The sequence below is a fragment of the Hippopotamus amphibius genome, chromosome 11, assembly GCF_030028045.1.
Source record: "Hippopotamus amphibius kiboko isolate mHipAmp2 chromosome 11, mHipAmp2.hap2, whole genome shotgun sequence".
In the NCBI taxonomy this organism is placed as follows: Eukaryota; Metazoa; Chordata; class Mammalia; order Artiodactyla; family Hippopotamidae; genus Hippopotamus; species Hippopotamus amphibius.
The window spans coordinates 56,168,807-56,192,505 of NC_080196.1; the positions used below are offsets into that span (position 1 = coordinate 56,168,807).

Below are 23,699 nucleotides of genomic sequence, written 5' to 3' on the forward strand. Positions count from 1 at the left end.
TAAAAGTTGCAAGGGAAAAACAAGAAGTTTCCTACAAGGGAATTCCAATAAGGCATCAGCTGACTTTCTAGCAGAAACTCTGCAGGCCAGAAGATAGTGATATAATGTATCTAAAGTGATGAAAGGAAAAAATGTGCAACCAAGAATCTCTCCCTGGCAAGGCTTTCATTCAGACTTGATAAAAGAGATATATATATATATTTTTATATACAAGTAAAAGCTGAAAGAGTTCAGCACCATAAAAGCAGCTTTATAAAAAATGTTAAAGGAATTTCTCTAATTAAAAAAAAAAATAAAGCTGATTGGTAAAGGCAAATATACTGTAAAAGTAATCAATCAACATGTATAAAGCTAATAGAAAGGTTAAGACAAAAGTAGTATAATTATCTGTTTCTGTAATAAGTAGTTAAGGGATACACAAAACAAAAAAATGTGAAATATGGTGTCAAAACCAGGAAACATGGAAGTGGGGGAAGTAAAAATAAAGGATTGTTAAAAAGAATTTGAACTTGAGATCAGCAATTTAAAATAATCATATATATATACATATATATATATATACATAGAAAGATTGCTATATATAAATATAATTGTAACCAGAAACCATAATCTATAATAGATACACCCACAAAGAATAGAGAGGGATCAAATTGCAAAGGAACAACAACAACAAAACCTAAGAAACAATCCCCCCAAAATTAACAAAATGGCACAAGTTTATACTTAGTAATAATTAACTCTAAATGGACTAAATGCTCCAACAAAAAGACATGCAGTAGTTGAATGAGCACAAAAACAGAACCAAAATATATGGTACTTACAAAAGGCTCACTTTAGATCTAATCAACATGTAGACTGAAAATGAGAGGATGGACAAGGTATTCCATGCAAATGGAAATGAAAAGAAAGTTGTGTTAGCAATACTTCAAACAGACAAAATAGACTTAAAAACAAATTCTCTAAGAAGAGACTAAGAACATTACATAATGATTAATGGATCAATCAAGAAGATATAACAGTTTTAAATATATATGCAACCAATGTGGGCTCACCTAAATACACAATGCAAATATTACAGATATAAAGGGAGAAACTGACAGTAACACAGTAACACTAGAGGACTTTAACACCCCACTTACTCAGTGGACAGCTCATCCAAACAAAAAATCAATGAGAAACACTGGCCTTAAAAAATACATTGACAAAATGAATATATTTTTATAACATTCCAGCCAGAAGCAATAGAATACACTTTCTTTTCAAGTTCATGTGGAACATTCTCCAGGATAGATCACACGCTAGGCCACAAAACAAGCCTCAGTAAATTTAAGAAAATTGAAATATCATGCATCTTTTCAAGTACCACACTATGAGACTAGAAACCAACTACAATAAACAACCTGAAAAAAACAGAAATACGTGGAGGCTCAATTAGAAAACAAGAAAAATCTCAAATAAGAAAAATCTCAAGCAAAAAGAAAAATCTCAAATAAGCAACCTAAGTTTACACCTACAAGAACTAGAAAAAGAAAAATAAACAAAACTTAAAATTAGTAAAGTAAAATAAATCAGAAACATTAAAGCAGGAATAAATGAGAGTTTCACAAAGCAATACAAAAGATTAGTGAAACTGATATCATTTTTTTGAAAAGACACAAAAAAAATCTTTATCCCAGCTCACCAAGAAAAAAAAAAGAGAGGAGGGACCAAAGCAATAAAATGAGAGGTGAAAAAGAAATGACAATAGGCATCACAGAAATGAAAAGGACCATGAGATTATCAGGAACCATTATATGGCAGTAAAATATAACAACCTAGAAGAAATGAGTGCATTTCTAGAAATGTAAATTCTCCTCAGACTGAACCAAGAAGAATTTTAAAATATGAACAAAACAATTGCCAATAATGAAATTGAATCAGTAATAAGTTAACTCTCCCCAAAAAAGGAAAAGCCCAGGAGTAGATGGCCTCACAGGTGAATTCTACCAAATATTTAGGGAAGAGTTAACACCATCCTTCTCAAATTATTATGAAAAAACAAAATTCAGAGGAAGGAATGCTTTTGAACTTATTCTACAAGGCCAGAGTCTCCCTGATACCAAAACCAAGCAAACATCACACACACAAAAAAAATTATAGGCAAGTATCCCTGATGAACTTAGATGCAAAAATCCTCAACAAAATGTTAGCAAACTTAGTTTAGCAATAATTTTAAAAAGATCATGCATCATGATCAAGTGGGATTTATCCCAGGGCTGCAAGGATGTTTCATTAAGAATAGGTATAGAGTAAGTGACCTACATTCAAACAAGTTCCATTCTGAAAAAGCATTTGTAAGTCCAATTTGTTCATAAGTCCAGAAAAGTTAGCCTAGATACCCACCTTACACAATTGGCTATATAGCATTGTACTGTAATAGTTTTATAATACTTTTCACAGAAATAGTACATAAAAAAACAAACACATACAAAAAATAAATATTTTTAATCTTACAGTAGAGTACCTTGAAAAGTACAGTGCAACAGCTGGCATACAGAAGCTGACATCAAGTGAACAGGCAAGGAGTTACTGACTGGAGGAGGGAAAAGACATCAGAGATGGTAGAGCTGAAGGATCATCAGCAATAGGAGATGGAGGGCAAGGTTCAATTTCACTCATGCCTGATGTTGATAGAACATATGTTCACATTTTTGAAAGTTCATAACTTGAAGGTTCATATGTTGGGGACTTACTATAATATGATCATCTCAATAGATGCAAAAATAGCTTTTGACCAGAATCAACATCCATTCAGGTTTAAAAAATTTTTAACAAGGTTGATACAGAGGGAACATGCCTCAGCATAGTGTGTCATATACGATAAGCCCACAGCTAATGTAATCAATGGTGTAAAGTGAAAACATTTCCTCTAAGTTCAAGAACGACACAAGAATACTGTCTCACCACTTTTATTAAATGTGGTTTTGGCTCTCCTAACCACAGGATTCAGACAAGAAAAAGAAAGAAAAACAATGAAAATTGGAATGGAACAAGTATAACTGTCACTGTTTGGAGGTGGCATGACACTATATGTAGAAAATCCTATAGACAACACTAAAACTCTACTAGAACTCATCAATGAATTTGGCAAAGTTGTAGAATACAAAATTAATATACAGAAATCTGTTGTGTTTCTGTACACTAGTAACAAACTATAAGAAATATAAATTAAGAAATCAATCTCATTTACAATTGCATCAAAAAGAACAAAATACCCAGGAGTAAATCTAAATAAGGAGGTGAAAAACCTGTACTTGCAAAGCTCTTAGACACAGATGAAAGAAATTGAAGATGACACAAACAAATGGAAAGATATACTATATTCATGGATTGGAAAATTTAATACTGTTAAAATGACCATATTACTTAAGGCAATCAACAGATTCAATGCAATCCCTATCAAAAATATCAAAGGCATTTTTTACAGAACTAGAACAAATATTTCTAAAATTTGTATGGAAACACAAAAGATAGCCAAAGCAAACTTGAGAAAGGAGAACAAAGCTGGAGGTATTATGCAACCTGATTTCAAAACATATTACAAAGCTACAGTAATCAAAATAGTATAGCACTGGCACAAAAGCAGACACGTAGATTAATGGAACAGATTAGAGAGCACAGAATTGAACCCACATTTGTATGAGTAATTACTTTATGACAAAGTTGGCAATAATATGCAATGGGAAACAGACAGCCTCTTCAATAAATGATGTTTGGGAAACTGGACAGCTACACGTAGAAGAATCAAACTGGACTATATTTCACACCATGCACAAAAATAAAATCAACATAGATTATATACTTAAATAAAACTTTAGAAGAAAACATAGGCAGTGTGTTCTTTGACATCAGTCTTAGCGATATATATACATATATATTTTGGATATGTCTTCTTGAGAAAGAGAATAAAAAGAAAAAATAAACAAATGGGACTACATCAAACTAAAAAGCTTTTGCACAGTGAAGAAAACTATTAACACAACAAAAAGGCCATCCAATGAAAGAAAGAAGAAATTTGCAAACAGTGAATCCAATAAGGGGTTAAAATTCAAAAGATACAGAGAACTCATACAACTCAACAATAACAACAACAACAACAACAACAAACCAATTAAAAACTGCAGAAGATCTGAATGGGAATTTTTCCAAAGAAGGCATACAAATGGCTAACATGAAAAGATGCTTAACAACAGTAATATTTAGGAAAATGCAAATCAAAACCACAATGAGATATCACCTCACACCTTGGGAATCCCTATTATGAAAAAGACAACAAATAACAAACCTTGGCAAGGATGTGGAGAAAGGAATCTTCATGCCCTGTTGGTGGGAATGTAAATTAATGAAGCTACTATGGAAAAAAGTATTGGAGGTTCCTTAAAGAATTAAAAATAGATCCACTATGTGACTCAGCAGTTCCACTTCTTGAGATTTATTCAAAGAAAACATACTATTTTGAAAAGATATAAGCACCCCTATGTTCATTGCAGCATTACTTACAATAACCAAAATATGGAGGGAAACTAAGTACCCATTGTTAGATGAATGGATAAAGAAGATGTGATATATACATAAAAGAATATTTATATATATGTATATATATGAAACAAAATCTTTATATATATATATATATATAAAAATATAAAACAGAATATTACTCAGCCATAAAACATATTGAAATCTTGCCATTTGCCACAAAATGGGTGGACTTAGAATGGATTATGCTAAATAAAATAAGCCAGACACTTATATGTGGAGTCTAAAAGACAAAAGAAATGAATAAACATAATGAAACAGAAACAGAGATATAGATACAGACCAAACAGGTGGTTGCCAGAAGAGAGAGGGTGGAGGGTGGAAACAAATAGGTGATGGAGAGTAGGAGGTACAAACTTTCAGATGCAAAATAAGTGAGTCAGAGGTATGACATGTACAGTGTGGAGAATATTGTCAATAACAATGTAATATCTTTGCATGGTGACATAACTAGATTTATCATGGTAATCATTTTGAAATATATGGAAATGTTGAATCACTAGTTTGTGTAACATGAACTAACATACTATTGTAGGTCAATTATGTTTCAAAAGCAAACAAGCAAACTCATGAAAAAAGAGATGAGATTTGTTTATCAGAAGCGAGGATCGAGGGAGAGGGAATTAAATGAAGGCAGTCAAAAGGTACAGCTTCCAGTTATAAGATAAATAACTGCTAGGAATGTAACATGCAACATGATAAATATAATTCACACTGTCTATGCTGTATTTGAAAGTTGTTAAGAGAGTAAATTCTGAGTTCTCATCACAATAAACATTTTTTTCTATTTCTTATTTTTATATCTATACTAGATGAAGGATATTTACTAAACTTGTGATAATCATTTCATGATGTATGTCAAATCATTATGCTGTACACCTTAAATTTATACTGGAAGAAAATTAAAAGAAAAAAAATTAAAAATGGAGTAGACCATGAAGAGCATGTGTCAGGTCACTAAAGGAGAAGGGCGGCTTCCCACACAATGTAAGAGAGATTGGAAGACTGGATTTTCTGACCTGGCTGTGTTTTAATTCCTCATGAGAAAATGATGTCTTCACAGTTTTTCTGGGACTTGATTTTCTTATCTGCAGAGTAAAAGAGTGACAGCTGATAATCACTAAATTCTCCACTAGGTAGAAAAATTTCAAGTGTGGGGCACAGTGGTGAGGAGACAATTTATATGATCAAGCCATGAGAGAAGTGACCCCAGTAGAATATACAGTGAATACTGAGGATTAATTGGAGATAAATTTGGATATGTGTCATAGTATCAGATTGCAAAGGATCTTAAATTCAGATAGATGAGTATAGATTTGATGTGAAAGCAAATGGGCAACCATTTAACCTTGGAGGCAGAAGAGCAACTTAAGGAATATAATGCTTAAAAAAGATTAGTTAGGGAAATAAATGAATGATGGATATATTGGAAGAGAGAGACCCTGCAATTACAGAAACCACTCAGGAAACTGTATCTAAACTACAGCATAATGTATACCAGTATTTTACAAGTCAAGAACCCTCTAATTTCTGTATGGTTGTTGTTTTTAAAAAAAAAAAAAAAAACAGAGCTGGACAGTAAAGTGGTAAAAACAAATTTTATTAAGGATTGTTATAACAGGGGAAAATAGATCTCTGTATAGAACCAGGCTCAATTTCAAATATATCATTGACAAATGGGAATTTATAGCCAATGTGCAGGGTGGGATATGGAAAATAACTGAGTAAATATCAAGAGTAAGGGGGGATTCTGGATAAATCTACCTAAGATGTTTTTACTGAAGGCAGGCCAGGGTCATCAGACATCACCTGGTGGTACTGGAGGTTGAGGAACCTGGTTAGATATTAGGGTGATGAGGTAGGAGGATGAGGGATTCAAGATAAACCAATGTAGCAGAATTCTTGATAACAATGGACAGTGAAGAGACAGAAACCAAGGTTGGAAAGCTGAGACCTATTTGAAAGGTCGAGGGAGCCTGAATAGAATTTAGTGAAGGAAAGAACCTCTGTCACCATAATTCTGAAATTATGGAGGACAAACAGTTATCTTCAATAGGCATTACTTACTCATTTGCATGGTGAGGGAGTGCTGGCTGCTCAGTACAACTCTACAATTTTTGGATTTTCTGGAAACAAATTATTCTAAGCATTACAAAACAAGATGATTTGGTTTTTACCTGGGGAAGTACCAAATATTAATTTATTTATTTTTTCCATTCAGCCAATAGAAATATGAATTACTTTGTGTGATAATGAGGCTTTTTAGAATACATCGTATATATATGTCATTTTCTTTATTTATAGTAGTATCCTATCATGTGCTCTAAATAAATTAGCAAATACAATTTTGATATGTGGATTTTTAAAGTTCACTGCATTTTTCTTGGGACCATCTTTTCAGTATCACATCAGGAATGACTGAAATGCAGTGAATAAAATTATTTATTAACACAGTTAAGCTGCCTTCTTTCAAGATGTATTCCTGTAGGTTTTATCAGCAGGAAAGTAGCTCCCAGTATAAGTGACCTCCAGGATAAACAGGAAGCCAACTGTGATAGTAATATCTTTTAGTCATTTGAACTACCAGAAACAGTCATGAAACTTCAAGGCCTTGACGAAGTACATGTCAAACAAATGGGGAAAATGGAAAACAGATTTCTCTGGGAAATAAATCTGATGCATCCAAAATGATAAGATTCAGCCTTTATTACCTCTTAGAATAAGACAAATAATTGAAGGTAGAGAACAATAGACTGTTCTCCAATTGATGCAGATTTCAGTGAGATATGTGGCTACATAAAAGTTAAACTAGGCCTGGCCTTACATGTGCAGGAATGAGTAAATAACTACATAAAAGCTTTATCCATTTAGTGTAGAGATTTGATCTGCTCTTCCTTTTGTCTCAATCCTCCAGCCTTCAAACTTCACTCTCTTTAAAGTGCATATCATCGAGGAAATGATAACATTACTTTAAAAACATTTAGCTTAAAGTAAGTAATTAACCAAATGATAATATAATGATATACTGAGCTCTGATCCAGGCACCATCCCTAGTGCTTTGCAATATACAATGCTCAGCAGTCCTTTTTCTCAGGTACTTTAGAGCCTAGTGATGGGAATGAGAACAAAGCACATGAATTACAATAGAAAGAAAGAGTTATAAGTGTCAAAATCTGGGAGCTGTTAAGCACTGAGCATGTGACACCCTTATTAAGCACTGAGCATGTGACCCCCCTTGGTGTCATTACATTTGTTCTCTATGTCTGTGCCTCTATTTCTGCCCTGAAAACAGGCTCATCTGTACCATTTTTGGATAAAGAAATGTGGCACATATATACAGTGGAATATTAGCCATGTAAAGAAACAAAACGTGGTCATTTGCTGAGATGTGGATGGACCTAGAGACTGTCATACAGAGTGAAGTAATTCATAAAATCTTTCAAATAGATAAATATACTCACAGTGGTATAAAGCTCCAGAGCTCAAGAAAAATGTGGCAAATCAACACTGTTCCCCAAAACTGATCCAGATTAGCCAACTTTACACCCTAATTCTTGCTCCTATTGGTCAGTCCAAAAGACTTGCCCTGCCCCCAATTGTGGCTTTCATACCTACACATTTCAGATTTTATTCTTTTACATAAACCAGATTTCCAGTTACCTATGGATAGTTTCTTTTAGTGCAAACATATATGAGATACAATAGCCCTTAATTTACCTATTTTGTTAACTAACTTCTTTCTGTTATTACTTCTGTTGTTTTCCAGGCTCCAGAGCTACAAAATCTGGAGCCATATTTTGTTTACTTTTTCCTTTCTTGGCTAGGTAGTGTGGCATGATGCATCTCTGATTTTCTAATTGGTATCTCTAGGAATTTGGCTGTACCACTTAGTATCTCTATATTTTGATTTTTTAAATATCAATGTGGGAATTGATAATATAGACTGCAGAGGTAGGGCATGTGCAAAAGTCTGACCTATTGCCTAGTATTTTTGATTGAACCATCAATAGCATTTTCCCACTTCCTGTCTCTCTTACACCCAAATCAGTGAGCATCAATTTTTTCTTCATATTTCTCTTCTCCCCAGTTCTCTGTATTGTGAGCTTTCATTTAAGTATTTCCCCCTTCTATTTCTTCTTCTATGGAAAAATCAGGGTTACTGCAAAAGCCTTCAAGAATTCCTCTTTGCCTTCCATCTCTCTCCTCTCCATTACTCCTACTATTGCCAAACCAATTCTACTGAAACAGGGCTGCATGTTGCTTTCCTGCTTTCTTTTGAGATTTTGGTTTACTGTCACATCAAATCCAAGAGGTTGTCATGGTTTTCAATTACCTGACTTCACTCAACAACAGGAATGTGCCACCCCTTTACATGAGCTATACTCATGTCTCTTTCTGTAACATCATTTCACATCTTAAGTATGTATGCGAGTCCCACACCACATGTCCTGCACTTTCTAACCCCACACTTCATGCCACCTTGTACATCCACCACTGTCCAGTCTTGTGTCCCTGACAGGGCTCAGGAAACTTTAGTTGTGACTTACTATTTGAGCAGAATTTTCACTCTCCCTTCCTCTGGGAAACCTGCCCAGGTACCCTCTCTTTGGAGTTCTCCTAATATTTGCTCTTGGCTACTATTTTGTGTGTTGATTTACTTCTTTTATACTAAGAAGATAAATTTGGTGCAGAGATGTGGTTGTAGTGAGTTTAGCAACCAGTATAGACAATGTCATGTGTGTTGTACTAGGAAGCAGTTGAAAGGCTCGTCTTGACTATAGTGCTAGTGCATTCATGCAATGTAATACCACCAGTTGAATGCGATGGAGAGCTGGTTCAGTCCATAAGTTTCCAAATACCTGCTCAAAATACTTACTCCAATAATCAAGAAACTGGGATATGAAACTAATCAAAACTTATTTCTTTGTTTTCAGAATTAAGAGAATTTTTACACTATTTTATTACAAAAAAGTGTATCAAATGGAAGTGATCAAGCTGCAGCATTGTATTCAGAATAGCTTGGAAGATATTGGAAATGTTTATGTTTGTATCATTTTACAGTGAGTCTATTTCATATATACTTTGATACTTACAGATAACAAATAGAATCTAGTAATGTTCCTGAATAATTAAGCAACAACTTTTATTTATAGCAGGAAGCAAGTGAAGAAGTACTTCACATTCAAGATACACAGAACACAAAACACAGATCTTTAATTCATGGGTGAATGAAATGGAAGCAGTATGTTGAGCATAGCATTTTTCCTTGTAAAGTGATTTCAGTATCATATATTAATAAGTTGATACGTAGTTGCAGATCTTCTGCTCAATTCTCTGGGCTCCACCAACTTCCAGTGCACCTTTCAGTAAAACACACATATATATGCTGTGAAAGAGATTGTATGGATAAGGTCAGCTAAGAGGAAGTATCCTCTGCATTTATTGGAATAGCTTAATTATACCTGTTTTATTGGTGGTGAGATTCTCCTATTTGGAGAAAAAAGCTTAATAATTTTCTGATTTAGCATACTTAAGAAAGGCTTTCACACATATTTATTGCAGCTCAAAGAGGATTTCATACCTGTGCCCCCAAGTGAAATGTTGTATTCTGCAGGATATGTACCAGTGATAGCAATAGGCTTAATTTGTATTGTATTTTAAAAATTTATCAAAATATTTTCACTACTCTTTGCTCACTTGATCCTTTCTATATATAGCTCTGTAAGACAGGTTAAGTGTGTGTCCTAATCCCTCTTTGACAAAGAGGAAATTGAGGTGCTGAGAGCTTAGATGATTTGTTAGAAGACACACGGTAAGTGAGTAACAGACCTAGAAGCTGTGTACTATGTCTTCAAGATTCTGTACTTTCAGATTATATAGACAACTTTTGTACACAGATGCAAAGTTTTGTGTCCTTACATACTAGTACAAAGCAAAATCAACCAAGGAGCTTGTTAAAATACTATGATGCTAGGGACTTCCCTGGTGGTGCAGTGTTTGGGAATCTGCCTGCCAGTGCAGGGGACACAGGTTTGAGTCCTGGTCCAGGAGGATCTCATATGCTGCAGAGCAACTAGGCCCATGTGCCACAACTACTGAAGTCTGCACACCTAGAGCCTGTGCTCCACAACAAGAGAAGCCATCACAATGAGAAGCCCACGCACTGCAACAAAGCACAGTCCCTGCCCTCTACAACTACAGAAAGCCTGTGCACAGCAACAAAGACCCAACACACCCAGTAAATAAATAAATAAATAAACATATGAAGTTTATTTATTTAAAAAAGATTAAAAAATACTATGATGCTAGAACCTTATACCTGGAGACTACAAATCAGGTCAGAGGTGAGGCATACTTTATCTATTTTTAAGATGACATATGGACATCCTAGGTGGTGCAGTGGTAAAGAATCTGCCTGCCAATGCAGGGGACATGGGTTTGAGCCCTGCCCTGGGAAGATTCCACATGCCACGAAGCAACTAAGCCTGTGCACCACAACTATTGAGCTTGCGCTCTAGAGCCCATGAGCCACAACTACTGAGCCCATGTGCTGCAACTACTGAAGCCCATGTGCCTAGGGCCCATGCTCCACAACAAGAGAAGCCACTACAATGAGGAGCCTGTGCACCACAATGAAGAGTAGCCCTTGCTCACAGCAACTGGAGAAAGCCCATGTGCAGCAACAAAGACCCAACACAGCCAATAAATAAATAAAATAAATAAATGTATTAAAAAAAAAAAAGATGACATATATGTGACTTTGAGTCTGGTTAACCAGCACTATTGGATAGTCACTTACCAATCCATCCAGTATTGTTCTTTGTGAATTTCACATTTATGTACTTTTCCTATCTTCCTAATAGGTTGTTGGGCTCTTTAAAATTTTTAGTCTTTTCTCTATTGTGTAGGTATTATTGAAGTAGTCAAATTTACTGCTTTTTTCTTATGTTTTACCTATAAAGATATAAAGAATATAAAGAATCTTCTCCAGTCCAAATTAAAAAAAATTCTAATTTAAAATAAAAAACTATTTTGTTTCTTACAACAAAATTGAATTCATATCTAGAAGAGAATTTGTAAATGAACAATAAACACAAAAGATGCTCAATGTCTCAGAACTAAATATAAATTAAAGGAACAAGATAATATTTTTACCTTAAAATCTATAAAAGATAGAAACCTTTGATGATAAGTGGCATTTGTTGAATGAGGGGAAGCAATCACTTTTGTATAATGTTGGACAGAGTGTTATTGGTACAATGTCTTTACAGGTGAAATTGGCAGTATTTCTCAAAAATAAAATTGTATGTTATCGTTGATCTAGCAGTGCTACTTCCCAGGTATACATAATTTTGTGGAACATGAATTTTAAGAATATACATTGTTGCATTGTTTGTAAAAGGAATAAAAGGAGGACATCTAGATGCCTGTTCATTGACAACTATTTAAGAAAATTATAGTATGTGCATAAAAGGAATTATGCATAAAAGGATGTAACCAGGTAAAATAATAATTAATACTTGTGTGTGCTTATATGGAACAATTCCAAGTTATATTAGGCATATTCAAGGCATATTAGGGTTCTTAAGTCTCAATTAAGATTTAAAATAAAAAAAATTAGGTATATTATGTTCCTATGTTTGTATAAAGAGGTGAATAAATGTGAAATGTATATGTCTCTTTCTGTGTACACACTGTTTCTGTAAAGATAAAGAAACTATTAACTCTGATGCATTTGGGAAAAAACTGGGAGTTGGAGGTGGAAAGAAAACTAAATTAATTTTATATACTTGTACCATTTAAATATTTTGCAGTGTTTATTTATTATTTTTCAATAAACACTAGACAATTAAAAATAAGTTTAATGCTTAAAATAATAATTGACAAATAATCTGAACTGTAAATTTTAAAACAGTTCTTCTCCAGTTTAGTTTGCACTTTTATTATGGTTTAAACAATATAAACTGATGCAACAAATCCATTTACATTTTCTGAAAGATTCCATATATTTCTATGATGATCCTATCATTTCTATATGAAAAATATAATTATAAGTTTGGGAAATATTAATTAGCAATTCAGTCCATACTTCTCTAGTCAATCCACGTCAGCTATGGCATTCCAATTGAGGCACAGGGTTTTCAAAATCAAAGAAAGTCAGAAGTATGGGGGACCTCAGAGATTTTACAATCTAACTTTGTTTTGGAGATGCAGAAACTGTGTCCAGTAGAAGTTTTTTCTCCCATGTTAGTTTGTTTCACTCACACAGTAAAATTTAGGATTAAGTTAAAGTAAAATTTAGTAGTTAGTAAATCGGTATATTGAGGGTCAGAGAATATGCATTATTCAAAGCAACTCTACATTAGCTGACTACCTACCCTTGGATATTTTTTCTTTTTTCTATGGGCTCATTCTTACACCTTTAAATGATTGGCTGAATTCAGTGATATTGTTTGCATTCATTCCATACTGACTGAAAACACCTTAAGAGATTCACCAACTAACTCAGGACCTTTTTAACTTTACTACTCTCTGTGGACTTGTAAGCACCCTGGTTTTCTAAAATTTCTGGATCTATGCAAAGGCTGCCATCCTTTAAAAGCTAAACCATGTTAAATCAAATTGACATTTATTTGGACAATTACTCTGATCAGTTTTTTTTTCTCAGATCAGTTTTTTGTAAACTGTTGAGTGAAGAATTCACATCTTCTCTTCAAAGTCTTCAAATACAGCTCAAGCTGATGTGAATCTTCCTTTCTTTGAAAAGAAGGTCTCACAAATGGTCCAAGTCACCATATATTCTTGTGTTTTTTTTTGTTTTTTTATTGTTTAGCATGGCTTGTTTCACAGCTAGAGTCTAAGTTTTATGTTTCCTGTTACAAGTGTCTTAATTAGCTTTTGTGATTTTTAGCAAGAGGTTCAGAATAATAGTCATGAAAACAAATATTTCAGAGTAAAATAAATGTTTCCTGTCACAAGCCAGATCCAATAGTGAATTTTTAGTTGCTAGGCAATTGTAGTTTCAGTGGGATGTAACATAAAAACTGATACAGCAATGTCTCCCAGGTTGGGATATTGGTACATTATGGAGGGAGTTCATGTCCTCCTCTGCAAAGAGAGGATGGAAGATTCAACAGAATGTAGAAATGGACCCATAACTCAGTGATTAAGATCCCTTTGTTTAAGTCCCTCAAGGCAGACAGATCTAAGATTACACAAACATATCACTGGGTCTGGGATTATTTATTTTAATAACTTCCTTCAATCACAAAGATAACGTAAGACTCATTTGTTTTCATATTTTTGAGGAGAAATTTAGTTAGTTCCTCTAGGTTTTAATGTGTGGAGTGTACAAATTTAGATGTCTTTTCATAAAATTAGGTCATTAAGTAGAAAACAGAAGTATATAACATATAAATTCTCACCAAGTGTTCATGAGTAAATTTGTGTTTTAACATACATCCGCTAAGATCTCTTAAGTCAAATCTTCTGTGATTAAAGATCAACACTATGAACAGTTTAAAACATTCAGATTTCATAATGGTATATTTAGACCTCACATTGCTCTTTTATATGCAAAGCCTACAAATACACTTTTAGAAAATTTCTACCCAAACTACTTAGTTTCCTAATTTCTCTCCATTTAAGTTTTTATGTTGCTGATATTATGTGCTGTCTTCATTGTTTTAAATTACATAATAATTTTACTCTTTCCCTGCAGGCAGAATCCACAGCCATATGCAAGCAGTACATGTGAGGTGGGGAGGGATTCACAATCTGCTACTCTGTCACTGACCACCAGTCATTCCAGGAGGCTGCCAAACTTAAAGAGCTCATTTTTCAGGTCTGCCTCACCTATGAGATTCCCCTGTCCTGGTGGGTAGCAAAATTTGCCTGGTACACTTTCATCAGTTGAGTGTCAGTTTTATCTGTCGGTTTCCGTATTTTCCTCTGAGAATACATAGGACAAAGTATGACTGCTTTTTGATATTTATATTGAGGATTATGAGAAAGAAACAGTGCACACAAGTTTTCTAAGAAGTCTTTGAAGACCTGTGATAGATTTTGTTAGTCACCACAATATACTTTATTCCACATGTGACTTTTCAGTGTCCTTATCACTTCTCCATCAAGAAGCACAATCTGTTTCTCCCATCCTCTTGGATCTGGGCTTTCCCTATGATTTGTTTTGAGTGGCAGAGTGTATTAGAAGTGATACTCTGTAACTTTTGAGATTGAGCCTTAATAGTTAAGTGAGGGGCTTCCTAGGTGGCACAGTAGTTAAGAATCTGCCTGCCAATACATGGGACACAGGTTTGATCCCTGCTCCAGGAAGATCCCACATACCACAGAGCAACTAAGCCCATGTGCCACAACTACTGAGCTTGTGCTTTAAAGCCTGTGAGCCTCAACTGTTGAGCCCACATGCTGCAACTACTGAAGCCCACACACCTAAAGCTAGTGCTCTGAAACAAGAGAAGCCACAGCAATAAGAAACCCACACACTGCAAAGAAGAGTAGCCTCTGTTCTCATCAACTAGGGAAAGCCCATGTACAGCAATGAAGACCCAACACAGCCAATAAATAAATAAATTAGTTAATTAAAAAGAGAGTTAAGTGAGAACAGTTTAAGAGACCTCTGGGATAATATCAAGTGAACTAATATTCACATTATAGTGGTTCCAGAAGTAGAAGAGAGAGAAAAAGCCCTGAGAAAATCTTTGAAGACTTAATAGTTGAAAACTTCCCTAACCGGGGAAAGGAAACAGTCCAGGAAATGCACTCAAGTCCAGGAAATGCAGAGAGTCCCATACAGGATTAACCCTAAGAGGAACACGTCAAGATATATTGTAATGAAAATGACAAAAATTAAAGATAAAGAGAGAGTATCAAAAGCAGCACAGAAAAAGCATCAAATAGCATGCAAGGGAATTCCCATAAGACTATCAGATGTTTTCTCAACAGAAACTCTGCAGGCCAGAAGGGAGTGGCATGACATATTTAAAGTGATGAAAGGAAAAAACCTACAAACAAGAATACCCTACCTAGCAAGGATCTCATTCAAATTTGATAAGAAATCAAAAGCTTTACAGAGAAGCAAAAGCTAAAAGTGTTCAGCACCATCAAGATAGCTTTACAACAAATGTTAAAGAAACTTCTCTAGGTACAAAAGAAAATTCCACAATGAAAAACAAGAATTTTATGAAATGAGGGCTTCCTAGGTGGCACAGTGGTTAAGAATCTGCCTGCCAATGCACTGGACACAGATTCGATCCCTGCTCCAGGAAGATCCCATGTGCCACAGAGCAACTAAGCCTGTGCACCACAACTATTGAGCCTGCACTTTAGAGTCCATGAGCCACAACTATTGAGCCCATGTGCTGCAACTACTGAAGTCCATGTGCCTAGAGCCTGTGCTCTGCAACAAGAGAAGCCATGGCAATGAGGAGCCCGCACACCACAACGAAGAGTAGCTCCCACTCACCACAACTAAAAAAAGCCTGTGCACAGCAAAAAAAAAAAAAACCCAACATGGCCAATAAAATAAAGTAATTAATTAATTAAAAAAATGAATTTTATGAAATGAAAAAGCTCACCAGTAAAGGCAAGACAGTAAAGGTAGGAAATCATCCACACACAAAGTTAGTAGGTAGGTTAAAAGACAAAAGCAGTAAAATCATCTATATCCACAATAAACAGTTGAGATAAATAAAATATTTAGATATAAAATATGATATCAAGAACAATAATCATGAGGGGAGGAGAGCACAAATACAGGGTTTTTAAAATGCATTTGAAAGTAAGACATCGGCAACTTAAAACAATTATGTATATATATAGACTGCTATACAAAAATCTCATGGTAACTGCAAACTAAAAATCTATAATGGATGTAGACACAAAAAAGAAAAAGCAATCCAAAACAACATTAAAGATAGTCATCAAATCAGCAGAGAAGAGAACAAAAGAAGAAAAGGGAAAAAAAGGCCTACAAAAACAAATCCAGAACATTAACAAAATGGCAATAAAAACATACATATTGATAATTACCTTAAGTGTAAATAGGATAAATGTTCCAACCAAAAGGCACAGATTGGCTAAATGGTTATAAAAATAAGACCCATATATATTCTGTCTACATGACGCTGACTTCAGATCTAGATATGCATACAGACTGAAAGTGAGGGGATGGAAAAAAATATTCCATGCAAATGGAAATTTTAAAGAAGTCAGAGTAGCAATACTTATATCAGGAAAAAAAACAGATTTTAACATAAAGACTGTTACAAGACAGAGAAAAACTACATAATAATCAAGGGATCAATTAAGAAGATATAACAATAGTAAAAATATATGCACCCAACATAGAAGCACTTCAGTATATAAGGCAAATATTAAGAGACATAAAAGGAGAAATTGACAGCAACACAATAATAGTGGGGGACTTAAATACCCCATTTATATCAATGGATAGGTCATCCAGACAGAAAATCAATAATGAAGCACAAGCTTTAAATGAAACATTAGACCAAAAGGACTTAATTGATGTTTTTAGAGCATTCCACCCAAAAGCAGCAGAATACACATTCTTGTCAAATACACATGGAACATTCTTCATGATAGACCACATGCTGGGTCACAAAACAAGCCTTGATAATTTAAGAAAACTGAAATCATATCAAGCATCTTTTTTTTTTTTTTAATCACAATGCTATGAGAGTAGAAATTAACTACAAGGCAAGAAAACTGCAAAAAACACAGACATGTGGAGGCTAAACAACATGCTACTAAACAATCAATGGATCACTAAAGAAATCAAAGAGGATATTAAAAATATACTTAGAGACAAATAAAAAGACAACAACCCAAAACCTACGGAACACTGTACTAAGAGGGAAGTATGTAGCAATACAAGCTTATCTCAGGAAATAAGAGAACATCAAATAAACAACCTAACTTTATACCTACAGAAACTAGAGAAAGGAGAACAAACCCAAGATTAGTAGAAGGAAAGAAACCATAAAGAAAAGAGGAGAAATAAATAAAATAGAGATAAGATGGAGTAATAAAAGTTAAACTCTCAAAGACCTGGAAGAAAATCATGCTGGTGATTTTGTTCACTGCTGAGAGGCAAAGAAGTAGGATTCTTACTTGACAGCTCTTCTTCCTCCTGTCTGCATTAAAAGATGTTGAAATGAAAGAGAGCTGATGATGAAAGTGATTTCTTAACCTGTTTGTTTAGTATAGCTGCCTGCATTCTCAATGCATTTTGGTGAACCACAAGTCCTTTTATTCCAAGAAAAGTAAATGAGTTTTAGTGCCTGCTGTTTATTATTATTATTATTATTATTATTATTATTATTATTATCATTCACCTCTTTGAGCTAAAATATTGAAAGGCTCTATTTAAAGTATAATATTTTATCTGTAAGCAATATTCATTTTGACACTGATGATGCTGATGATTCATTTAGTATTTGCAAGGCTCTGTGCCAGGCAGATACACCTAATTGCATCTATTCCTACCACAAGCCCACACACAGGCTCTTTTATGATACTTGTTTACCTATGAGTCCACTGAGCTTTAATACATTTAGTAACTTGCTCAAAGTCTCCCAGCTATTTAGAGTTGGGAGATAATACCCAGAGTGTTCTCATTTGAAATCTCACTATGTTATCCTGTTGGCCTGTAAGCCATTATTATTTTTCATGAAACTGTTTATATCTACCTCTGAATCTTAGCATACTTCTCAGAGAGTGGAACATAAGCAATTGTATTTCATTGGCAAGATAGAGCACAAAGCATCAGAATGATAACTCTTTTGATGTGAAGTGAGACATTCTAGGACCTGGACAAAGCAGTAATAGCCAGAAGTTGGGGGGAAGAGTGTTAGGGAAAATAAAAGAAAGGAAATGAGGTTCAAAACTGCTGAAAGACACTGTTTTCTAATCAGTTGAATAATTTTGTCCAGATTCCATCTAGAATCTTCTAAAACTTTTCTAAAATACCTAGATATTAGGTCCCTGCTTCTATGGTCTTTGTCCCTCTTCATTGTATCTTCTACTGTCACACTGGAGAGTAGAAGAAGATAATTCCTGGTTTTTGTTTTTTGTTTTTGTTTTTGGGAAATTCTAACCAACTGTTCAAAGTAAAAATGATGCTATGAATGGAATGAGTTCCAGAGATTTGGCAGCTAAATTAGAAAAGTTTTACATCAGTTAGAGAAAACAAATCATTTTATCCTGAAGATAGACCAAGACAAACCCCTCAGTGCTGACAGTCTAAGTGCAGCTTAATGCTCAGCTTGAGGTCTTGAAACACTGCTTTCCACAGCCCAAATACTGACTTGGGATCCTGAAATATTTTTGTTTATTCATCAGTGAGCTATCTAATGAAAATAGTTCCATTCCTTTACTGAGTGGGACATATGAAGTCTGTGGGAATCAGGAGTTGTTGTACTAAGAAAAATACCTTCTATTTAGAGTTATATCAAGCATCTACTTATCTTTCCAGAGTGGTGGAAGCTTTGAAGTAAAGAAATGAGTAACCTAGTCCTTGTCCTTAAGGACTTTCCTTTCTCCTTGGAAAGGATCTATGCATATGAAGTAGGCAGGAAAACATATTAAACAACAAAACTAAATGTTGAAAACATGGCACCATGGGTAAGTTCAATCTTTATTGAAAACCAGGAAAGATAAATGTGGGCCACATTTTTTAGGAAAAAAGATGCTGATGGAGAAGCATCCTGACCAGGTAGTAAGGATCAGGTGAATGGCTTCAGTTCTTTTAGAAAGGTGCAGCAAGTATAATCTAGAGAGTAGGAAATGAATCATGAAGCTGTGAGTGTGCACAAGGAATGGAATGCTCAGAGGGAGTTGCAAAGGCTAGCCTATTTGGTACACATATATCAAGCATCCTAAGAATAATTTCACAGATGGGACCTACCTTGAAGACACTTAAACATAAAAATAAATACATACAGATCTTCCTCCACTTATGATGGGGTTATGGCTGATAAACCCACTGAAAGTTGAAAATATTGTTAAGCTGAAAATGCATTTAATATACCTAACTTATGAAATATTACAGCCTAGCCTAGCCTACCTTAAATGTACACAAAACATTTATATTAGCCAACAACAGGGTAAAATCAGCTAACAAAGCCTATTTGATAATAATGTGTTGACTATTTCCTGTAATTTATTGAATGCTGCACTGAAAGTGAAGTACAGAAAAGTTATATGTGTACAGAATGGTTGTAAGTGTTTAACCCTGTGATCGAGTGGCTGACGGGAAGCTGTAGCTCACTGCTGTTGCCCAGCACCATGAGAGAGTATCATACTGCATGTCGCTAGCCCAGCAAAAGATGAAAATTCAAATTCCAAACTAAGGTTTCTACTTATTGCATATAGCTTTCATATCATTGTAAGGTGAAAAAAATCTTATGTATTAACTCCAACTAAAATGGAAAATGAACAAAACAAAGCTTAAGGTTTTATATAATTTATCCAAATTGGTAAGTTGTGGAATTAGAATTTGAATACAAATCAGCTTTCTGACCTTTACATTTTTTTTGGGGGGGTGCTACCATTGTTTATTTATTCAATGCTTGTATTTATCAAATATTTAATAACCACTCAATGGATAAGAGCTACTATTTTTAAAATCTGATTTTTTAGGAATAAACACGAGAGAGAAAATCTCTATTTGTAAGAATCTGAAATTATAGTGGAGAAGACATATAACAAACAATCTGAGTGTGTGTGTACTGATTCCACACTGCAAAAATAGTGGTATGAATAAAACTATATACACATTCATAAATCCATCCATCCATCCATCCATCCATCCATCCATCCATCCATCCATCTATCCATCCATCCATACATGCATACATACATGTGAAGGGAAATTATTTACAACATTTGAGCAGAGTTGTGGCATGAATAAATTTTTCATTGTCAGGCTAGGTATTGGCGTGTGGCAAGAATGGAGACAGGAAAACCAGTTAAGAGATTTAGCCATCAGAATGAGGAAAGATGGTAACTTTGGTGAAAGGAGTAGCACTAACTATTCACAGATTCCATACTCATGCAGCACACTGACAGGATGACAGGTGACAAAATTACAGTGGAGGTTTGGAGACTTTGCATGTAAGGATGAGCTATACTACATCCTTCAGTGGCACCTGAGGTCATCGTTGCATTACCAAATAATACAGTGGGTGTCAATCATAGACTCCTAAGACATGGTTAAGAAATATATTTAGCAAATATATTTTAGAAAGAAACTAAATATATCATATAAATACTCCTTGAGTTTCAGTCTTTACTGAGACAATTACCATGTCCTTGGAAAAATTGGTAGTAAACACGAGATGGACACCTGAATTCTCCTTCAAAGAAGTACTTCCTAGCACAAAGGTAGGAGGTATAATCGGTAGACAGGTTCCAGCCATCAAATACTTCAGGATCAGCCTCACCTTCACATAGCCTCCTTACCTGAGGTCATATATTTCCTGAGGGAAACAAATTTCCAGTGTGGTCCAGTCATTGCAGCCCAATATGGGAAACTGGGAAAAGCAAATCTTGCTCCAGATTCTTTTGCTGGTTTGTCAAAAACTCTGTCAGTCTTGAATTGAGGTTCAAACTTTCCCTCTTCCTAAGCCAGATTTCTTCTCCTTCTTCATGAGTGTTGATCCCTAATAAATATCATATACTCCAAAATGAATCTCAGTGTCTTCTTATATAAAATGGAGATACTAATACATCTTTTATAGGTTATCAGGTTATGGGGGGGAGGTAGATGAGATAAACTCAGTAGATTATCTAGCATAGATATTTCTTGGCACAAAGTAGGAACTCAATAAATATTAGGTATTGCCATCGTCATCCCTCACCTGGATTGTTGCAATAGTCTTTGGTTATTATCATGTTCTAATATGCTATTTCACAAGTTATAAACTAGCAAACCAAAAGTATAAGAATTTTGTGAAAAGAAAGAGTTCATTAATCCCTAGTGAAGGCCCAGGGAGCTTTCTGATGACCACAGTGTTTAGATATCAGTGCATGGATTTTGCAAAAGCAATTTTGAAATTATTTTTTCTAATTTTCAGCTGTGAAATATACAGTAACAATTTAGAAGTAACTGAATTCTGAAAAATAGAGCTCTGTATAAATTATTGCTTTCTTCCACTAGTTCATGAATTAAGTAAAACTCAGTAATCTGGAGATAGATGAGAAGGACATAAATATATATATATATATATATATATATCATTCCAGAAAAGCTAAGCTAATTTTTCCATGTACCAACAAACTCATTATGGATGAGACCTGTGGTTCTCAAAGTGTGGTGCCCAAACAAGAAGAATTAATATCACCTAGAATCTTGTTAAAAACAAATTCTCAAGCCTCAGCATAGTCCTACTAAATCAGAAAGCCTGGAGGTAGGCACAACAATCTATTGTAACAAATTCTCTGGGTGGTTCTGAAGCATGCCAAAGTTAGGGAATCACTGGGCTAGAATGTAGATGAAAGGACATAAAGGGTAATTTTATCCTTTAGGTCCTCTAGGAAAGCCTAGACCCCACAAGCATTTCAAAGGTGTTGAACAAAATATTTGAGGCCTAGAAGAAAAAGAAGTAAATGCACATCCCTACATGTGCACACACACATTTAAAATATAAAAATAATTTTTTAAATAAAATTAATTAATGCTTATCTAAAAACATCTGTGTTGGAAATATTATAGATTAAATCCAGTTATCCTGGCAATGTGTTATAAAAATCTAAATTGCAGCCTATATATAGTGTTCACATACCACTGAACTGTTTTTTATTTGGTAGTTTTATGTTCCATTGGAGTAGAGGTTGTATCTGCTCAGTTTGAATTGACATCATAACTGCTTGCTTCCCTTGCTTATTTAAATGGTTTTACACTGTATTGTTTGGTTTTCATGGATCACTGACTACATTTATAAAACTGATAAGTCAGTGAAAGCTTATAGAAATGAGTTTGTTTCTTTTTAAGGAAAAGAGGAAAGAAATGTTGTACAGAGAATCAAGCTAATTCCTTGAAATGAAATCCAAGATTACAAAATTGCTCTGAATAGATCTCTCATGATTTTTCAAACCAATCATTTAAAATAGCTGCCCAAAAGGAAATAAATACTGAAGTAAAGTTCTAAGTATTTTATTATTCTATGCAAGATTTTAGCTCTCTATGAGCTTTCATAGGTATCCTGGCCAGCTCAAACTCTGACTTTCATGAAAATTTTCCTCAATTCTCAGTCAGGCTTCCAGCTATTCCCAATAAATCAGTGTATCTGTATGTGTGTGTGTGTGTGTGTGTGTGTGTGTGTGTGTGTGTGTATGTGTGTGTATATGAGCAGACAGTTTATATATATGTATATATATGTGTGTATATATATATATGTATATACATGTATATCTTAGAGACCAAGGCAATTCTATAAAACCGAAAGAATGATAACTATAGGTAGAATTACAAATACTCTGAAAGAGGAAAAATTGTTATTTGCACGTTGGAAACTTTAAAACTTTATTCTACCACATGTTTAGGAAATGACATAATCCATCTTGTTTTTAAAATTTCATATTTCAGAGTATGAAATAATTGTGGAGGCACAGGAGGTTGTGAACAAATGTGTAGAAAGTCCCATGCACCCTTCTCTTAGCATCCCCAGTATTAACGAATTACACAACTGTAGAATAATATCAAAAACCAAAAAATTTGACATAGGTTAAATCCATAGAGCTTATTTAACTCCACCAATTATACACATACTCATTCTTGCATGTGTGTATAATTACATACAGTTCTATTGCATAGATAGTTTGCATACACCACCACAATCAAGATACTCAACTGTACCATTACCATGTCTCCTTCACGCTGCTCCTTAGAGCCACACCAATCCACTACCTACCCCAGTCCCCAGCTCCTAGAAACTGCTGGCTCACAGTCCATTCTCTACCTTTACAATTATTTTACTTTTTGGTTGGTAACTTTTTGATTTGATTATTATGTACATGAAATCATCTAGTATGTATCCTTTTGAGATTGGCTTTTTTCATTCAACATTATATCCTGAGGTACA

At 34.5% G+C, this 23,699-nt stretch overlaps 1 protein-coding gene across 1 annotated transcript in view; it reads left to right on the forward strand.

The window, feature by feature from the left end:
• RIT2 (Ras like without CAAX 2) overlaps positions 1–23,699 on the forward strand; it is a 601,483-nt gene that overhangs the window by 332,745 nt on the left and 245,039 nt on the right. Inside the window, 1 exon segment of the mRNA XM_057698203.1 lies at positions 14,297–14,445. Coding sequence (XP_057554186.1) covers positions 14,297–14,445 — 149 coding nt within the window.